General features: G+C 36.7%; 1 protein-coding gene across 1 annotated transcript in view; it reads left to right on the forward strand.

Moving 5' to 3' along the window:
* Positions 1–17,915, forward strand: part of DPP10 (dipeptidyl peptidase like 10) — an 802,980-nt gene that overhangs the window by 649,921 nt on the left and 135,144 nt on the right. Inside the window, exon 8 of the mRNA XM_055572870.1 lies at positions 15,120–15,240. Coding sequence (XP_055428845.1) covers positions 15,120–15,240 — 121 coding nt within the window. The remainder of the gene's footprint in view (positions 1–15,119; positions 15,241–17,915) is intronic.

Below are 17,915 nucleotides of genomic sequence, written 5' to 3' on the forward strand. Positions count from 1 at the left end.
TACTCAGGGATATGCTTTGAAAGTTTAAGTGAAGCCGTCATGTCTTTTGACCTTGTCTTATTTCATCCTCCATTTAAACCCAAGAATGTATATGCACTAGAGAACATGACCCTCCCCTCCCCACCTAGAATTATACTACTCATTTGCTTCTGAATCATACTATATCTCTTCAAGACTTATGATATCAAGTTATCTCTGGAGGCTGAATTTAGAGTTTCTTATTAAAGCATCTTGCTATCTGTCTGGGCATCTGATTTTCAATCACTAGTAATCTCTGTTTTGAATATTCTAACTTTAAAGAAGTATATACATTAATCTTATAAACACACCCACCACCCACCAAAGGCTAATGTGAAAATGAGTCGATTTTAAGAGAGATCATATTGTTTGTCTACTGTATGAATACCTGTAGAATCAGGAGATCCATATAGGAAAGCTATTTGGAGGTATAGTTTTAACTATCCTATACTTTAGTTAATAGTATAGTATCATTGATATCATTGAGATCTCATTCCATTTCCTGCTTCTCCAAGAATAGAGGGTAAGATTTAAATTGACTCAAATGATAGAGTCTATGATCATGATTAAAAATTTTCCCAAAAAACTTTACTGGTCATTGTATCTCTACAAATGAACCAATATTATTCTAGTCAGTTTTTAGATGAAACTTCTTTTCAGAATGGTCATTCAAACTAGTAAATGGTAATTGCTAAGAAAGATTGCATTCTTATCTCCTTATGTTTCTCTCACTTCTCTCCAGCTCTCCAATAATTCATTATCTATAGTCTGGCTTCATTCACCCTCTAACACACATCTCATTGTCTTGTCATTTTCCTCCTTATCTTTCTACCTTTTTTCTATATACTGTGTTTTCAACATCTTATCATTTAAACCCACCTTTTTTCATGCCATTTCCTCTACTTGAATTTTGTTTTCCCTTTCTCTGCCTAGCAAAATCCACCTGAACTTGTAAGTTCAGCCAAAATGTCATGCATCATCTGAAGCCTTTTCTGACCTCCGTATTCCTCAATCGGGCTTTCCATAGCTGAGTAGGTAAAGAATCTGCCTCCAGTGCAGAAGACCTGGGTTCGATCCCTGGGTTGGGAAGATCCCCTGGAAAAGGAAATGGCGACCCATTCCAGTATCCTTGCCTGGAAAATCTCATGGACAGAGGAGCCGGGTAGGCTTCAGTCCATGGGGTCGCAAAGAGTCAGGCACAACTGAGCTACTAAAACTTACTCTCACTTACTTAGTATTCCTCAATCAGATTCAAACTGTCTTGTGTCTTTCATTCACATCCTAATAATAATTTGTATAACAGTGTATCATAGAAATTACATGTATTTTGTTAATTAGTGTTTTTCTTATCTTTCTCATTTTAAACTGTGAATATATCAGCAACAGGGACTAAGACTCAGTTAACATCATCTCACAGACATAGTACACACAGTAGGAGTGTAGTGAAATTGCAAGGACATGAGTTACCTGTAAAAACTCATGCCTCCATGTATACCCCATACACATAGCTTGTCATCTTCTTTCATCTTTAAACTTTCTTCATTAAGAAACTTACAAATATTTCATCAAGTAGTAAATAAATATAATTATGTGTGTGTGTGTGTGTGTGTGTGTTAAGTTGCTTCAGTCATGTCTGATTGTGCAACCCTGTGGACTGAGGCATGCCAGGCTCTTCTGTCCATGGGATTCTTCAAGCAAGAATACTAGAGTGGGTTGCCATGCCCTCCATTGAATCAAGCCTGTGTCTCTTATATCTCCTGCATTGGCACTCAGGAGGCCCCATATATACTTATATGTGTCTTTAATAAATATGAAATGTACAACATAATCTGACATTCAGTTCAGTTCAGTTCAGTTGCTCAGTCATGTCCGACTCTTTGCGACCCCGTGAATCACAGCACGCCAGGCCTCCCTGTCCATCACCAACTCCCGGAGTTCACTCAAACTCATGTCCATTGAGTCGGTGATACCATCCAGCCATCTCATCCTCTGTCGTCTCCTTCTCCTCCTGCCCCCAGTCCCTCCCAGCATCAGGCTCTTTTCAAATGAGTCAGCTCTTCGCATGAGGTGGCCAAAGTATTGGAGTTTCAGCTTCAGCATCAGTCCTTCCAATGAATACCCAGGACTGATTTCCTTTAGGATGGACTGGTTGGATCTCCTTGCAGTCCAAGGAACTCTCAAGAGTCTTGTCCAACACCACAGTTCAAAAGCATCAATTCTTTGGCGCTCAGCTTTCTTTACAATTCAACTCTCACATCCATACATGACTACTGGAAAAACCATAGCCTTGACTAGACGGAAGTTTGTTGGCAAAGTAATATCTCTGCTGTTCAATATGTTATCTAGATTGGTCATAACTTTCCTTGCAAGGAGTAAGCGTCTTTTAATTTCATGGCTGCAATCACCATCTGCAGTGATTTGGGAGCCCCCAAAAATGAAGTCTCGGAGAAGGCAATGGCACCCCACTCCAGTACTTTTGCCTGGAAAATCCCGTGGATGGAGGAGCCTGGTAGGCTGCAGTCCATGGGGTCGCTGAGTTGGATGCAACTGAGCGACTTCACTTTCACTTTTCACTTTCATGCATTGGAGAAGGAAATGGCAACCCACTCCAGTGTCCTTGCCTGGAGAATCCCAGGGACGTGGAAGCCGGGTGGGCTGCTGTCTATGGGGTCGCACAGAGTCGGACATGACTGAGACGACTTAACAGCAGCAGCAGCAGCAGCAAAAATGAAGTCTGACACTGTTTCCACTGTTACCACATCTATTTGCTGTGAAGTGATGGGACCAGATGCCATGATCTTCGTTTTCTGAATGTTGAGCTTTAAGCCCCCTTTTTCACTCTCCTCTTTCACTTTCATCAAGAGGCTTTTGAGTTCCTCTTCACTTTCTGCCATAAGGGTGGTGTCATCTGCATATCTGAGGTTATTGATATTGCTCCTGGCAATCTTGATTCCAGCCTGTGCTTCTTCCAGCCCAGCATTTCTCATGATGTACTCTGCATAGAAGTTAAATAAGCAGGATGACAATATACAGCCTTGACGTACTCCTTTAGCATTTTTTAAAAGAAGTGTTACTTCATAAGAAACTTGATGTTCATTTCAAGGTAGATTTTTCTGTATTTTATGTCAGTGTCTTTTCAAGGAAGAAGAAAATAAAACAAATACAGACCAAAATTGTACTATGGGAAGGCAAATGAATGAAATTTACTAGGGTAGAGATTGCTTTAGAGGTGAATTAGTGCATAAATCCTAAACAGTACAATTTGCTTAGAATTTTAATGTAATAATTTGACTTTTATTCTTTATGAAATGCTGAATAAAAAGAAAACTTTAATTGGACAAAACCACAGTCAAAGGAGTGACACAAAATATTTGTTTTGTCTTTTTATTGGATGGATGCAAGTAGGAGAACTGAAGGGAGGAAAGCAGAGAATAACCTACTGCAAACACTAAACATGCATTACTAAGAATCAGAAATGACTTTATTAAACATCTTCTTACATTGCTTCTTCCACAAAATAAAAAGATATTAGTGTATATTATGTTACAGTTACACATACATCAGAGATAAGGTTTAATTATACTCCATTGTAGCAGACAGATAATGGAAACACAAGAAATAATCATTTCTATAGAATTTCACAAGGGGAAACAAAAAGAAACAGCAAGGAAGTATTTCAGGTGATTTTTGTTCTGCATTCCAAGTTATGCTTGTGTTTAAATGACCCTCATCCTCCATTGATCATCAGCTCAATTAAATTTAAGTTTTTAGAAACATTATCTAGAATAAAATTAATTCTGGACACAAACATTCATTGTAAGGTTGTATTTTATATGGTTATTTTATTGATATTTAGTATTCTGGAAGGATAGAGTAAAAAATGGATATTCTTGTGTTGGAAAAAGAGCCTATATTTTTCATTTGTGATCAGGGATGCCTTGAAATTGCATGAAGTGGAATAAAGAGTCTAGAGCTGTGGGTAAAATGTGCATGGGAGATAGCCAAGGCTGGTTCCACCTTCTGCATTTTTCAATTTGTTTTCTTATCAACATGCCCATAAACTGGAAAGCATTAGGCACAGACACATTGATAAGCATATGAGAATTACTCCCACTGTCCCTCAAACCTCTGTCATGGAATCTCTTTTGAAATTTTGGATTCTCCATTTGAAATACAAGGAGTTACAGTAGAGGTGTAAAATCAAATTGTTTTAATATCAGTGAATAAAGTGTATATACAGCCTGCTTTTTTGTGAATCCTGGGATGGCTGAGAACTGGAAAGAAAGAGCGGTTAATTCAGCATGCTCTCAGCATAACCGACAGTGAAGGGCTTTCTTACCCATGAGGGCTTAACTGTTTAGCTGTCATGTGTTACCTGGAAATTAGGAATCCTGGAAGAAAGCAAGAGATGTGGACTCACATTCATTTCAACCCAAAATGAATTCATTAAATAGGTTTCTGAAAGCTCTCAGAATCAGTGAAAAAGCTGGAATTCAAGGAAGGGGAAATGAACAGAAGCCATGAGTGGTCAGTCATTGTTGAACATAGGATTTTTTTAGGAAAATTTGTTTGCAATGCCACAGGAAAATATCATTATGATCCTGCAACTGGCAGCTACATCAGTCCTACAAAGAACCTACCAGGATTTGATCCCATGTCTCTCTAATAGAAATCCCACTTTCTACACTTTTCCTTTTATTTTTATTTTCCATTGACAGAGGAGCCTGATAGGCTACAGTTCATGGGGTTGCAAAGAGTCAGACACAAATGAGGGACTTCACTTTCACTTTCAAGTTCTACTGCCATGACACATATTCGGTAGCAGCATTTCTCACTAAATTAAAATTCCCATACATTTGGTTTTACTTTTCTTTACTGGCCAAATCTACAATAATTTGTGTATGCTTGTATTGGAGTGGAGCATTAGATCATAAGGTCTTGCTTTTTGTACTCAAAACTTAGCACAGTGTCTAGCATATAAACAATTCCGGATACATATTATTTGATATATAATGAAGGACTAGAAAAAAGGTAATATGACAAGAAGATGGAATGGTGAAAGAACAATAAAAAATAAACTGGAGTGTAGGAAGAAATGAATCCACAATGACTAGACAATACAATTCTTTAGCATTCTGATGCATATAAATCAGCACATTAAGAATTTTTAAAAATATTGTAATAATGTTGACTGTATTCAATGGATCCCAGTTTATTAAGTATTTCTAATTGATTTTTCAGCAATTTCCAAAATGAGCAATTTATCATACAGTCTTCTCTTGCCTTAAATGAGTTTTAGGGACTGATATAGCCAAGAGATAGTCTTTTGTTACATATCATTGATGGAGTTGGTTTTCAGCTATAGTTTGCTAACTTTTATCTGGTATCCATTTTTCTCCTAAAAAAAAAAAAACAAAACAAAACAAAAAAAAAAAAAAACATGAATAAAAGTGCTTTGGAACTGAGGAGTGACTTACCTAATTATGAATCTAAGACAAAGGGATATATTTCACTTCTTTGAGAATGTGTAATGTTCTATAAAAGTTTTAAGAAATAAGAAGTCTTTGAAAGGGCTTCCTCATGTGAATAATTGTAAATGTCAAGGGATGAGAGTTCTCTGATAGTGATTCTATCTCTAGAATGTCAGGTACTGGTGCAAAAGTGACATGAATGATTTGAGTGAGTTATTCTATCCCAGAGATGCTCCTGCAGAGAAATGAAAGCAGTATTCTATAAGCGACAGACAGATTTATTCAAAGCCAAAATGTCAGAGGTAATCAAACTTTAACTTGTGCTCATAGCTTTACTTTGCATTACATAAATGGGCACTCAGAATTTACTACATACTGACAAATAAAAGAAACAGAATTTTTATAAAGTTGAAGGATACACTGTGGCTTTCAGTAAAATATTGATCATTTTTATGGTAGCATTTTCAATGAATAATGATTACTAATAAAAATTCTGCATGTTTTTTTCTTTTTCTTTGTTTAACATACATGCAGCAAATATGCAGACTTGATTCGTGTGAACAATCCCATTTTCACAGCGCCCAGAGTAAAAACAGACATCATTCATATATCAGAAACCAAATTTTGCTCTTTGCTAGTGTTACCAAACCAAATGTGTTTGCTGACCGACCACACAGCAAAGCCAATCTACTGACACTGAATTGCTGGGAAGGAAAGTATAGCATTTATTTATAGGATGCCAAGCAAATAGAATTGGCTGCTAATCCTCAAAAGACCAGAACTCCCTGATAGCTTTCAGGGAACAGTTTTTGAAGGCAATACATTTGGGGTGAGGGTGTTGTTGCAGCTTGTGGACTTTCTTATGATTGGTTGTGTAAAGGTAACAGGGTGATCTTTCAAGAATCAGAATCATTGACTTTCTGGTTCCAAACATTCTGGGTTTTATGTGCTTGTGGTCAGCATATAGTCACCACCTTCCACCTGGGTAGGGTTCTTAACTTTTGTTCAGTGCAGTTCAGTTACTCAGTCATGTCCAACTCTTTGAGACCCCATGGACTGCAGCACACCAGGCTTCCCTGTCCATCATCAACTCCCAGAACTTGCTCAAATTCATGTCCTTCGAGTCGGTGATGCCATCCAAGCATCCATCTCGTCCTCTGTTGTCCCCTTTTCCTCCTGCCTTCAGTCTTTCCCAGCGTCAGGTTCTCTTCCAATGAGTCAGTTTTTTGCATCAGGTGGCCAAAGTATTGGAGTTTCAGCTTCAGCATCAGTCCTTCCAATGAATATTCAGGACTGATTTCCTTTAGGATGGACAGGTTTGATCTCCTGCAGTCCAAGGGATTCCTAAGAGTCTTCCCCAACACCACAGTTCAAAAGCATCAATTCTTCGCACTCAAATTTCTTTATAGTCCAACTCTCACATCAATACATGACTACTGGAAAAATCATAGCTTTGACTAGATGGACCTTTGTTGACAAAGTAATGTCTCTGCTTTTAAATATGCTGTTTACATTGGTCATAGTTTTTCTTCCAAGGAGCAAGTGTCTTAATTTCATGGCTGCAGTAACTATCTGCAGTGATTTTGGAGCCCCCAAAATAAAGTCTGTTACTGTTTCCCCATCTATTTGCCATGAAGTGATGGGACCAGATGCCATGATCTTAGTTTTCTGAATGTCGAGTTTTAAGCCAACTTTTTCACTCTCCTCTTTCACTTTCATCAAAAGGCTCTTTAGTTCTTCCTTACTTTCTGCCATAAGGGTAGTGTAACCTGTGTATATGAGGTTATTGATATTTCTCCCAGCAATCTTGATTCCAGCTAGTGCTTTCTCCAGCCCAGCATTTCGCATGATATATGCTGCATATAAGTTAAATAAGGATGGTGACAATATATAGCCTTGACATACTCCTTTCCCTTTTTGGAACCAGTCTGTTGTTCCATGTCCAGGTTGCTTCTTGACCTGCATACAGATTTCTCAGGAGACAGGTCAGGTGGCCTGGTATTCCCATCTCTTGAAGAATTTTCCAGTTTGTTGTGATCCACACAAAGACTTTGATGTAGTCAATAAAGCAGAAGTAGATTTTTTTCTGGAACTCTCTTGCTTTTTTGATGATTCAACAGATGTTGGCAATTTGATCTACAGTACCTCTGCCTTTTTTAAATCTAACTTCTTTGGTACAGCTCAAAGATATGTATGTGTTCAAGCTGCCTAACTGATAAAAAGCAATATGTACATAATTATGTGATTTAGTAGTGTCTCTATGCAAAAGTTTTTTATTTATTGAAAAATGAGAACATGTCTCTAATAGTGACTTCATATCACTCAAAATATTTTTGTGTCATTTAATTCCAAAATAGCATTACATTAAACTCACTTTAATATCACATATTTAATTTACTCCAATATGAATTATTTAAGAAAATGATAAACTTGCATGTTTTTTTTTAATTTTATTTTATTTTAAACTTTACAATATTGTATTGGTTTTGCCAAATATCAAAATGAATCCACCACAGGTATACATGTGTTCCCCATCCTGAACCCTCCTCCATCCTCCCTCCCCATCCCATCCCTCTGGGTCGTCCCAGTGCACCAGCCCCAAGCATCCTGTATCGTGCATTGAACCTGGACTGGCAATTCGTTTCATATATGATATTATATGTATTTCAATGCCATTCTCTCAAATCATCCCACCCTCTCCCTCTCCCACAGAGTCCAAAAGACTGTTCTATACATCAGTGTCTCTTTTGCTGTCTCGTATACAGGGTTATTGTTACCATCTTTCTAAATTCCATATATATGCATTAGTATACTGTATTGGTGTTTTTCTTTCTGGCTTACTTCACTCTGTATAATAGGTTCCAGTTTCATCCACCTCATTAGAACTGATTCAAATGTATTCTTTTTAATTGATGAGTAATACTCCGTTGTGTATATGTACCACAGCTTTCTTATCCATTCATCTGCTGATGGACATCTAGGTTGCTTCCATGTCCTGGCTATTATAAACAGTGCTGCGGTGAACACTGGGGTACATGTGTCTCTTTCCCTTCTGGTTTCCTCAGTGTGTATGCCCAGGAGTGGGATTGCTGGATCATAAGGCAGTTCTATTTCCAGTTTTTTAAGGAATCTCCACACTGTTCTCCATAGTGGCTGTACTAGTTTGCATTCCCACCAACAGTGTAAGAGGGTTCCCTTTTCTCCACACCCTCTCCAGCATTTATTGCTTGTAGACTTTTGGATCGCAGCCATTCTGACTGGTGTGAAATGGTACCTCATAGTGGCTTTGATTTGCATTTCTCTGATAATGAGTGATGTTGAGCATCTTTTCATGTGTTTGTTAGCCATCTGTATGTCTTCTTTGGAGAAATGTCTATTTAGTTCTTTGGCCCATTTTTTGATTGGGTCATTTATTTTTCTGGAGTTGAGCTGTAGGAGTTGCTTGTATATTCTCGAGATTAGTTGTTTGTCAGTTGCTTCATTTGCTATTATCTTCTCCCATTCTGAAGGCTGTCTTTTCACCTTGCTTATAGTTTCCTTTGTTGTGCAGAAGCTTTTAAGTTTAATTAGGTCCCATTTGTTTATTTTTGCTTTTATTTCCAATATTCTGGGAGGTGGGTCATAGAGGATTCTGCTGTGATGTATGTCAGAGAGTGTTTTGCCTATGTTCTCCTCTAGGAGTTTTATAGTTTTTGGTCTTACATTTAGATCTTTAATCCATTTTGAGTTTATTTTTGTGTATGGTGTTAGAAAGTGCTCTAGTTTCATTCTTTTACAAGTGGTTGACCAGATTTCCCAGCACCACTTGTTGAAGACTACCAGAGTGCCTGAACCTGAGTGGTTTAGACCTGGGAGGTGCAAGCAACCCAAGGCCAGCTGCGGATGGTTCCTGGTGGAGCAACCTAGAGCATAAACTTGTATGTTTAAAAATTAAATCTATTCTTGACAAAGCAAAAAGCAAAGATTCCACACAAGTTTTGGAGCTACTATTGGACCATGAAATATAATCAATTTTGAGAATGGTTAATAGGCCAGGAGCCAAAAGGAGCCAAGGATGTGGTTTGGTGAATGTTCACATTCTCTTGCTGCTGCTGCTAAGTCGCTTCAGTTGTGTCCAACTCTGTGCAACCCCATAGATGGCAGCCCACCAGGCTCCCCCGTACCTGGGATTCTCCAGGCAAGAGTACTGGAGTGGGTTGCCATATCCTTCTCCAATGCATGAAAGTGAAAAGTGAAAATGAAGTCGCTCAGTTGTGTCCGACTCTTTGCGACCCCATGGACTGCAGCCCACCAGGCTCCTCCGTCCATGGGATTTTCCAGGCAAGAGTACTGGAGTGGGTTGCCATTTCCTTCTCCACATTCTCTTAGGTCAGGGCAAAACATAAGAATTGCCTATAATTTGAAGGGTATGAAACTAGTGTTATAAGCTTCAAGAGTTGACTCTGGAAAATGAAACATTACAGGATCCAAGTGAGACATACTAAATATTGGCACTAGAATTTGCCAACAACTTAGACATAAGCAGGAAGTTATCTGTTGACAATTTGTCATATGATGTCAATTTGTCATCCATTTGACAGTTATCATCCCTATTAAGCAGAATATTTGAATTATCATCTACCATTTCCCCTTTACAGTCTCTCATTTCCCCTTTACATTCTTTCATTGCCAAAAATTATTTTCCTACGTAGGGCTTCCAGGGTAATTCAGCTGGTAAAGAATCTGCCTGCCATGCAGGAGACCCTGTTTCGATCCCTATGTTGGGAAGATCCCCTGGAGGAGGACATGGCAACCCACTCCAGTATTCTTGCCTAGAGAATCCTCATGGACAGAGACGCCTGAAAGGGTACAGTCCATGGGGTCGCAAAGAGTCAAGACTATTGAGCAACTAAACACAGCACAGCATTTTCCTAAGTAACCTCCTAATCACTCAACTGTTTATAAACAACTTAATGCTGTCAATTACCAAAAAAGGAGAGTTTAAACTTTGGTCTAGTATTCAAGTTATTCTATGATTTGGCACCATCTTAACTTTTAGAGCAACCACAGGTGTATAGAAATATATTTGAATCTTACAGAACTGTTCTCCTTAACATTTCCATAGTTGTCCAGTTTTGGCTTTAGCTCATTCTGTTCCCTCAGCCTGGAGTTTCTTCCTCTCCACCTTCCCAATCCTATGGAATCACTCTTTGTCCTTAATGACACAATTTAAACTCAGTAATCTTTAAAAGTCTGTATGAACCAAATCCCCCACACTGACTCCTGATGCTCATGGCTAAGCCCTATAATACGTGTTTTTCCTCCTTTGGGTTTTAGAAGTTTACCTACCTGTCTCTCACATAAATTTGTAATCTCCTTGGAGACAAGGACTACACATTATATTTTTTTTATAACTCAGGCATACTTACCTAGAGTTCTTTCTAACAACAAATTACAAATTGGCTTTTAAGAGCTTGAGTAATTTATTTTACTTATACAGAACATATATATGTGTTCTCTAGGATATTTTATTAATTCCAACATTTTTCCCAGAAAGCAAGCAACAGTAGAAGGCTACCCCCATCCTATCCCAACTTGGTTATAACTATAAATTCTCTTAAACCATTATAACACGTGGGAATTTTTTGAATGATCTAGTTTTCTCATTTAAAATTATCATAAAAATAATTAAAATCAATGAAGGTGGGATAGCTTTTCAGTAATATTTCAGCTAAAATAGGTGTAACATTCAGTTATATTTCTGTTTTATTCTGATGTTCTTTTTCAATTAAATTGACTGAAAGTTTGTAACAGTCTGCTCTTACAAGTTTGTAGTAGGCATTGTCTTGGATTAAATCAGCCACAGTAGGGTAATTTACATTGCAGTTGTTCTCAAACTCAAAATCTTAATAACTTTTAACTTCAAATGAACTTTAAATGTTCATTTCTTGCCATATGTCCATCACAATTTGGCTGGGAAGGGGAAGGAATTTATTCCATACCTCTTCACCCAGAAATCCTGGCATCTGGGGCAGCCATCACTGAAGCATTACTGGGGTTGCGGCAGTGGGGAAGAGAAGGCAGAAAATTGAAAATCAGCTCTTAAAGACTCCCGCACTACAATGACACATATTGTGTTTAATCACTTGGTGATTAATAATATCAATTAATGTATTGATTAGAATAATTTCTTGGGTCATTTATTGCATACTTCTCATTTTGTCATGATTCCACACATAACATTTCAACTGTATTCTTGTTGCTTTTGTGGTGACTTTACCAATTTTGAATTATTTTGTAAGTGTATTAAGACCATAGATTTTGAAGAACTGGACATTTGGCTTGGTCTACTAACTGAAAAGTTAACTGGTCAAATAGACATCACTGACTCAATGGACGTGAGTCTGAGCAAACTCTTGGAGATGGTGAAGGGCAGGGAATCCTGGCATGCTGCAGTCCCTGGGGTCATGGAGTCAGACATGACTGAGAGACTGAACAACAACTATTTAGGGGGCTTATTGAAAGAATTGATCAAAGGCATCAAAAATATGATAATTTAATAATAGTATTAGGATAAATGACATTAGTATTTGTCATATTTTCAATGTGGTTTAAATCTAGTCACAGCCCTTGATGATTGTCATTTGGATCCAGTTTAGTTTCATCAGTGGGCCCAAGTAGTACCTGGGAGTATTTGCAGCTCTTATATTGCTAAGATAGTGATGAGAGTTTGTGATTATTATTTGAAACTAATATAATTCAAGGAAAAAACTTTGGTAATTTTAAAAGGTTTAGAATATTATTAAAGTACATTTTTATAAAGCCAGCCACTAATTTTTCCCCACAGGTAAAAGATATTAGGGACATCCCCTGGTATTGCAGCTTCTAGCAAATGGTATTAAAATTCTAATTCCATATTGCTTGTTCTTTTACATTGAAGCAGATGTCAATTTTATATGGATTTTGAATATCATCCAATCTGTTCTTCAAATATAAATGTAATTACTGGTCAATGGTTTTTGATAATTTATACATCTGCTGAAATCATGGAGTTTTTATTAATTATTTTGACTAAGAGTTTGTTCCCTTCAAAAAGCTGAGAATTTGGAGCAATATTACATTGGGTTAAATCACCCTTACTTTTGATAATAGTCACATGTGCTTATATAGTTTGGGTGTGGATAATGTGAATTTCTATTTACTTACAAGTACTGATAGAAGATTCTGGTATAAAAAGAGGATTCCCTCTACCTAAAAATGATTTTGTGTGTCTATGTCATATACTGTTTGTGAAAGGCAAAGGGGGGTATTATGTGTTTATGTAAAGGTTAACCTTTAGATGACTATAATAAAGTTAATGTTATTTCTCAGTAATGAGATGTTGTTAAAGTCATAAAAAAGACTTCCATCCAGTTTTAAGTTACCTGAGATATAGTTCTCAAACTTTTGCCAAAGTGTGACCCATCAACCTTAATAATAAGCTTATGTCTTATATTCTTATCAGTTAAAACTTTCTAAATGAAGTGAAAGCAGTGAATATCACTCTCTTGCTCTCGTCCTAATATTACTACCACTACTACTATAACTATTCATAATCCATAGTCAACATAATATAATTATTCTAACAGTCAAGATTTGTGTTAATTTATTCATCAGCTGAAGCGTAGCCCTAAAGGTTTTAATTTTATTTAGAATATGCAATGCCTGAAAAAGTGTAAGATGTTGAACCAAATTATCCTGGATAAAGTCAGCCTTGCTTCTAGTAATGGCTACACGGGTTATATGTTCTACATTCATCTCGTTTCTTCTTCACATCAACTCTCTAAAGTGGGTGTGAGACAACCACATCTTATAAAAGAGAGGATTGAAATTTGGAAAGCTTAAGCAAATTATTAAAGTTATCTGGATTTTAAATTTAGGCTGCCTGATTATAAAACACATGTTTAAACATCTATTCCTTCCATTCCACACCCCCCTCCCCAGCAATTCTTATTCTTATCTTGGCATACTCACCTGTAATATAAACAAGAGGTAGTGGTGGATTTAGTCTGAGCAACCAGGGAAACCCTAACCAAATACACTTACTGTTAAATGCTTGCTCGCCAGAATCAAAGTAGAATATCAATAAAATATTCTGGTTAAGATTGCCTTCATCATTGTGCACATCAAGTATTAAAATTTAGGCTCTCTAGACAATTATTTCAGATGTTCTTTTGTTTACCCTATCTACAATCATGTAATGATCCTACAGCATGCTACACATAGGGACTAGGCCATCTTTCACCTTCTTAGAAGAATTTCGATCTAAATAGCAATTTACCTTTCACTGAACAATATTTTACTCCCCCAAACATGTGGATGAAACATAGTTCTGTGACAGTTATATCATCACATACACCAACAGTTTGAAATGTTTTGCATTAAAAATATTTTAAACTGAATTATAGGTAATTTTATCCTGAATTATCTCTAGTAAAGACTTATATTTAAGTGTGGATGGATATTGTTTAATTTCTACTGATATTCCTTTGTTGGGATTGCTGTTGTTGTTAATGATGATGTTGATATTATTGAAAGACTTTCTTTTGGAAGAATCTATAATGTATTCATATTAAAACTCTTTCCTGAATCCTTAAGCACAAGGTTATTATTACTACTGCCCTATTTAAGAAGGAATTACCAGGGACATTTGGGGCATAAGGAGGTGTGTTCCACTTTACAATTTGAAGGAATCTTGTCATTGCTTCCTTTCATCAATGGATCTGCGGGTTGAACTGGATAGAATGAGAGAGATTTTCTAAATATTATTTCATTGATCACTCATGTATTTTTTTGATAAAAGACCCCAACTTGAAGTTTTTCTTGAAGTTTGCTGTTACCAAAATTGTATCTAGTACAGTTATCTGTCTCTTGAAAAAGTGAAAGTCACTCAGTCATATCCAACTCTACGATCCCATGGACTGTAGCCTGCCAGGCTCCTCTGTCCCTGGAATTCTCCAGGCAAGAGTACTGGAGTGGCTGGCCATTTCCTTCTCCAGGATTAATCTCTTTTTTTTTTTAATTTTATTTTATTTTTAAACTTCACATAATTGTATTAGTCTCTTAAGTATGCAAAATAGTAGCTTCCCTAGTAGCTCAGTTGGTAAAGAATCTGCCTGCAATGCAGGAGACCCAGTTTCCATCCCTGCGTAGGGAAGATCCACCAGAGAAGGAAATGAAAACCCACTCCAGTACTCTTGCCTAGAGAACTGCATGGACAAAGGAGCCTCGCAGGCTACAGTCCTTGGGATCACAAAGAATCGGACACTACTGTGTGATTAGTCTCTTAAGTATGCAAAATATTACCTCAAACCTAAGTCAATTTTGTGCTATGAGAAAAGATTATCAAGTAGATGAAACACACTGTTATTGAAAATGTGGATTTAGAAGCTTCAATACCTAGTACCATGTAATTTCTAAATCATAACTGGGTATTGATATGATAGGGAAAGAAACAGCCATTAATAAGTGAAAGCAATGACTTTAAATAAAAACAAATTAAAAGCAAATAAGTAATGAAATACTTAGTTATTCAGCTAATATTCTGCAATATGAAAGTGTTAAAAAAAAGTTTCCTAATATTTTGGTTTATTTGCATGTTTCCTGATACAGATTTACATTTTTGAAAATAATATCTACTATCAACCTGATATAAAGAGTAGTTCATTGCGACTGACATCTTCTGGAAAAGAAGGAATTATTTTTAATGGAATTGCTGACTGGTTATATGAAGGTGAGTTGAATAGATTTAGCTTCAAAAGCATACAAATGACATATTTTTATATAATCTATAAGAAAAATCTGTTCATTCTGGAGCAATACTTAGAACACTATTTCTTCTCCTCATTTCCTTTCAAAATTTCCTTCATGCTTTCATATCTTTGTATTGCTCATATTTTGACTGGTTATGATTTACATGATTCCATGTTTGAGAGAGAGATATATATATATATATATACACACACACACATATTTTTCAGGTTAAATAGATCTTATGCATGGTATTATTGAGGCATAAAATTTGAGAAAAAGGAAGTCACCAAGAACCAAGAGGCAGTAACCTTAAAAATAATCTGGGATTTCAATTATTTTTCCACTATTAAATGGGGAAACTTATACAGCTTTTCAAGCAATGAAGTGCCAAGATTAGATCTTCCTCGTAAATAGATCATTTTAGCTACCGTGTAAGGTGGAATTGAATAGCAAAAAGAACCATTGAACAACCAGAAGTCTTTTCCTATGTTCTATCAAAAGAGAATGAGCAATAGGACTAGGGTTAAAGCAGTAAAAAGGAAAGAAGATTCTAAAATTGATTAGGCAGTCAAATAGGTAGATCTTAATGTTTAAAAGGATGAAATGAGTTGAAGAAGTCAGGAATGATTCTTCGACTTCTGGTTGGATCACTAGTAAATATAGTGGTAGCAGACACAGTGAGCAGACATTCAGAAGGAACACTGGACTCAGCAGAAGAGGAATAATTTAGTGGGAACACTGGTGCTTCACAGTGTGCTGGTATGCTCACTGGGTGACAAAGCAGGATCCTTTACACAGAAGAAATTTTGAATCAACTGGGAGTAAACTTAATGTACAATGTACTGAATTGACCGTTGATCAAGATGATTCAGGCCTCTGTCTTTTAGGGAAAGCTTCATGAAGTTTATGGAATTACATATTTGAGGAAATTGTAAGGAGATAAATCAAAGACCATTATTTGATAAATAGAGTTACTTTCTTAATTAGAGAATAGAAACCTATATATTGGGGCTGAAACTGAACAATGTGTTGGGTAAAGGCAGGACCAATGGGTAACAAAAACTTTCAAGACTACACAATAGGTCTGACACTTTCCAAAAAACAGGGAAATGGGAAAATTATGGTTTTTGCTATTCAAATTAAAGTTACACCTTTGGTCATATATTCTACATATACTAGGAAATTTCAGATATGCTGTGTGAGTTAATTCTTACAATCCTAGTGTATTATTTACTGCAGAAACCAAGACTCAGGGAGGATAGGTTTCTTGGGCATGACCTCAGCTTCAGGAGGGCAGAGCTGGGGCTTGAATGTGTGTCTTCAAAGCCGGTACTTCATCCTGGGCTACTCTATCTGTTACAGTGGAAGGCCTTTCAGTGTTCTCTAAAGGATGATATGCATTATGGGCATAAGGTGTTAGATTTCTCTGGTCTGTTTCACCAACCAGACTCTGAGCCCTACTGTCCATGGACTTACCTCAACTCTTGCTTCATTTCCAAGAGAAGGGACCCTATCAGGGGAATCTGTATTAAGGTCTGGCAGAGGGATCTAGGCAATTCAGATGTCATTGAGTTTTCCCTCAACATTTTGCCTGCCATCCTCAATCTATGCTTCAAGAGTCCCACATGGACCTTAGTAATATAATAATAATAATATAATATAACTTACTATTAGTCAGACATGACTGAGTGATTGAACTGAACTATTATTTTACTTGTCCAATGTGCCATCAGTTCCCAGAATCCAGACCTTCTCTTTTCCCTTCAATATACTCATGAAAATATAGTACTTTCTGTTAGGAATGCATGTGATCTTTAATGGGAGCTTCCCAGGTAACTCAGCGGTAAAGAATCTGCCTGCAGTGCAGAAGACACTGGCTTGATCCCTGGGTTGAGAAGATCTCCTGGAGGAGGAAATGGCAACCCACTCTAGTATTCTTGCCTGGAGAATCCCATGGACAGAGGAGCCTGGTGGGCTACAGTCCATGGGGTTGCAAATAGTCAGACACAACTGGCAACTGAGCATGCATGATTTTTAATAGTATGTGTGTGATACTCTAGTGTGGAAATTTCTTTTTTATTACTTTGCAGAAATCAACTACAATATGAATTAACGTGTGGAGGAAACCCAGGAAGTAACATGTATCATTTCCACTTACTTTTTTTTTTTTTAATTGAAATGTACCTTCTATAATTACAGGAAAAAAAAACAGTTTAGAAGAGTTACATTAAAGATAATAAAATGTTTTAAGGCAAATTTTAAGTGCATTAATTTTTTAGGACTTATTTTTTTAGGGCCAGGCCAATGTGTGAGTGTAGCTATTGCTTCCAACCACTGTCACTAAAGTGGAGTCTTTAAAAGTCTTTTAAAAGTGCAATTGTTTCCATGTCTAGTATTATTCAATTCCTAAGGAAAGTAAAAGCAAATAAAATATAATGTGTTTTAAAAAGTTGGTGAAGTTCAGAAGAAAAATAGAACTTTGTGCTAAAAATGAAGCATTTTAAATATAATTTACACAAAGCACCTCGAATCTTATTCATATAAATTGACATATTTAATGAAATAAAATATCAGATCAATGTTTTGTTTAAAAAGGTAGAGTTCACAGTTGCCAAGTTTACAAATTTGAAAGTTTCTATGAAATATTGAATCTGT

Source organism: Bubalus kerabau, chromosome 3 (genome assembly GCF_029407905.1).
Source record: "Bubalus kerabau isolate K-KA32 ecotype Philippines breed swamp buffalo chromosome 3, PCC_UOA_SB_1v2, whole genome shotgun sequence".
NCBI lineage: Eukaryota > Metazoa > Chordata > Mammalia > Artiodactyla > Bovidae > Bubalus > Bubalus kerabau.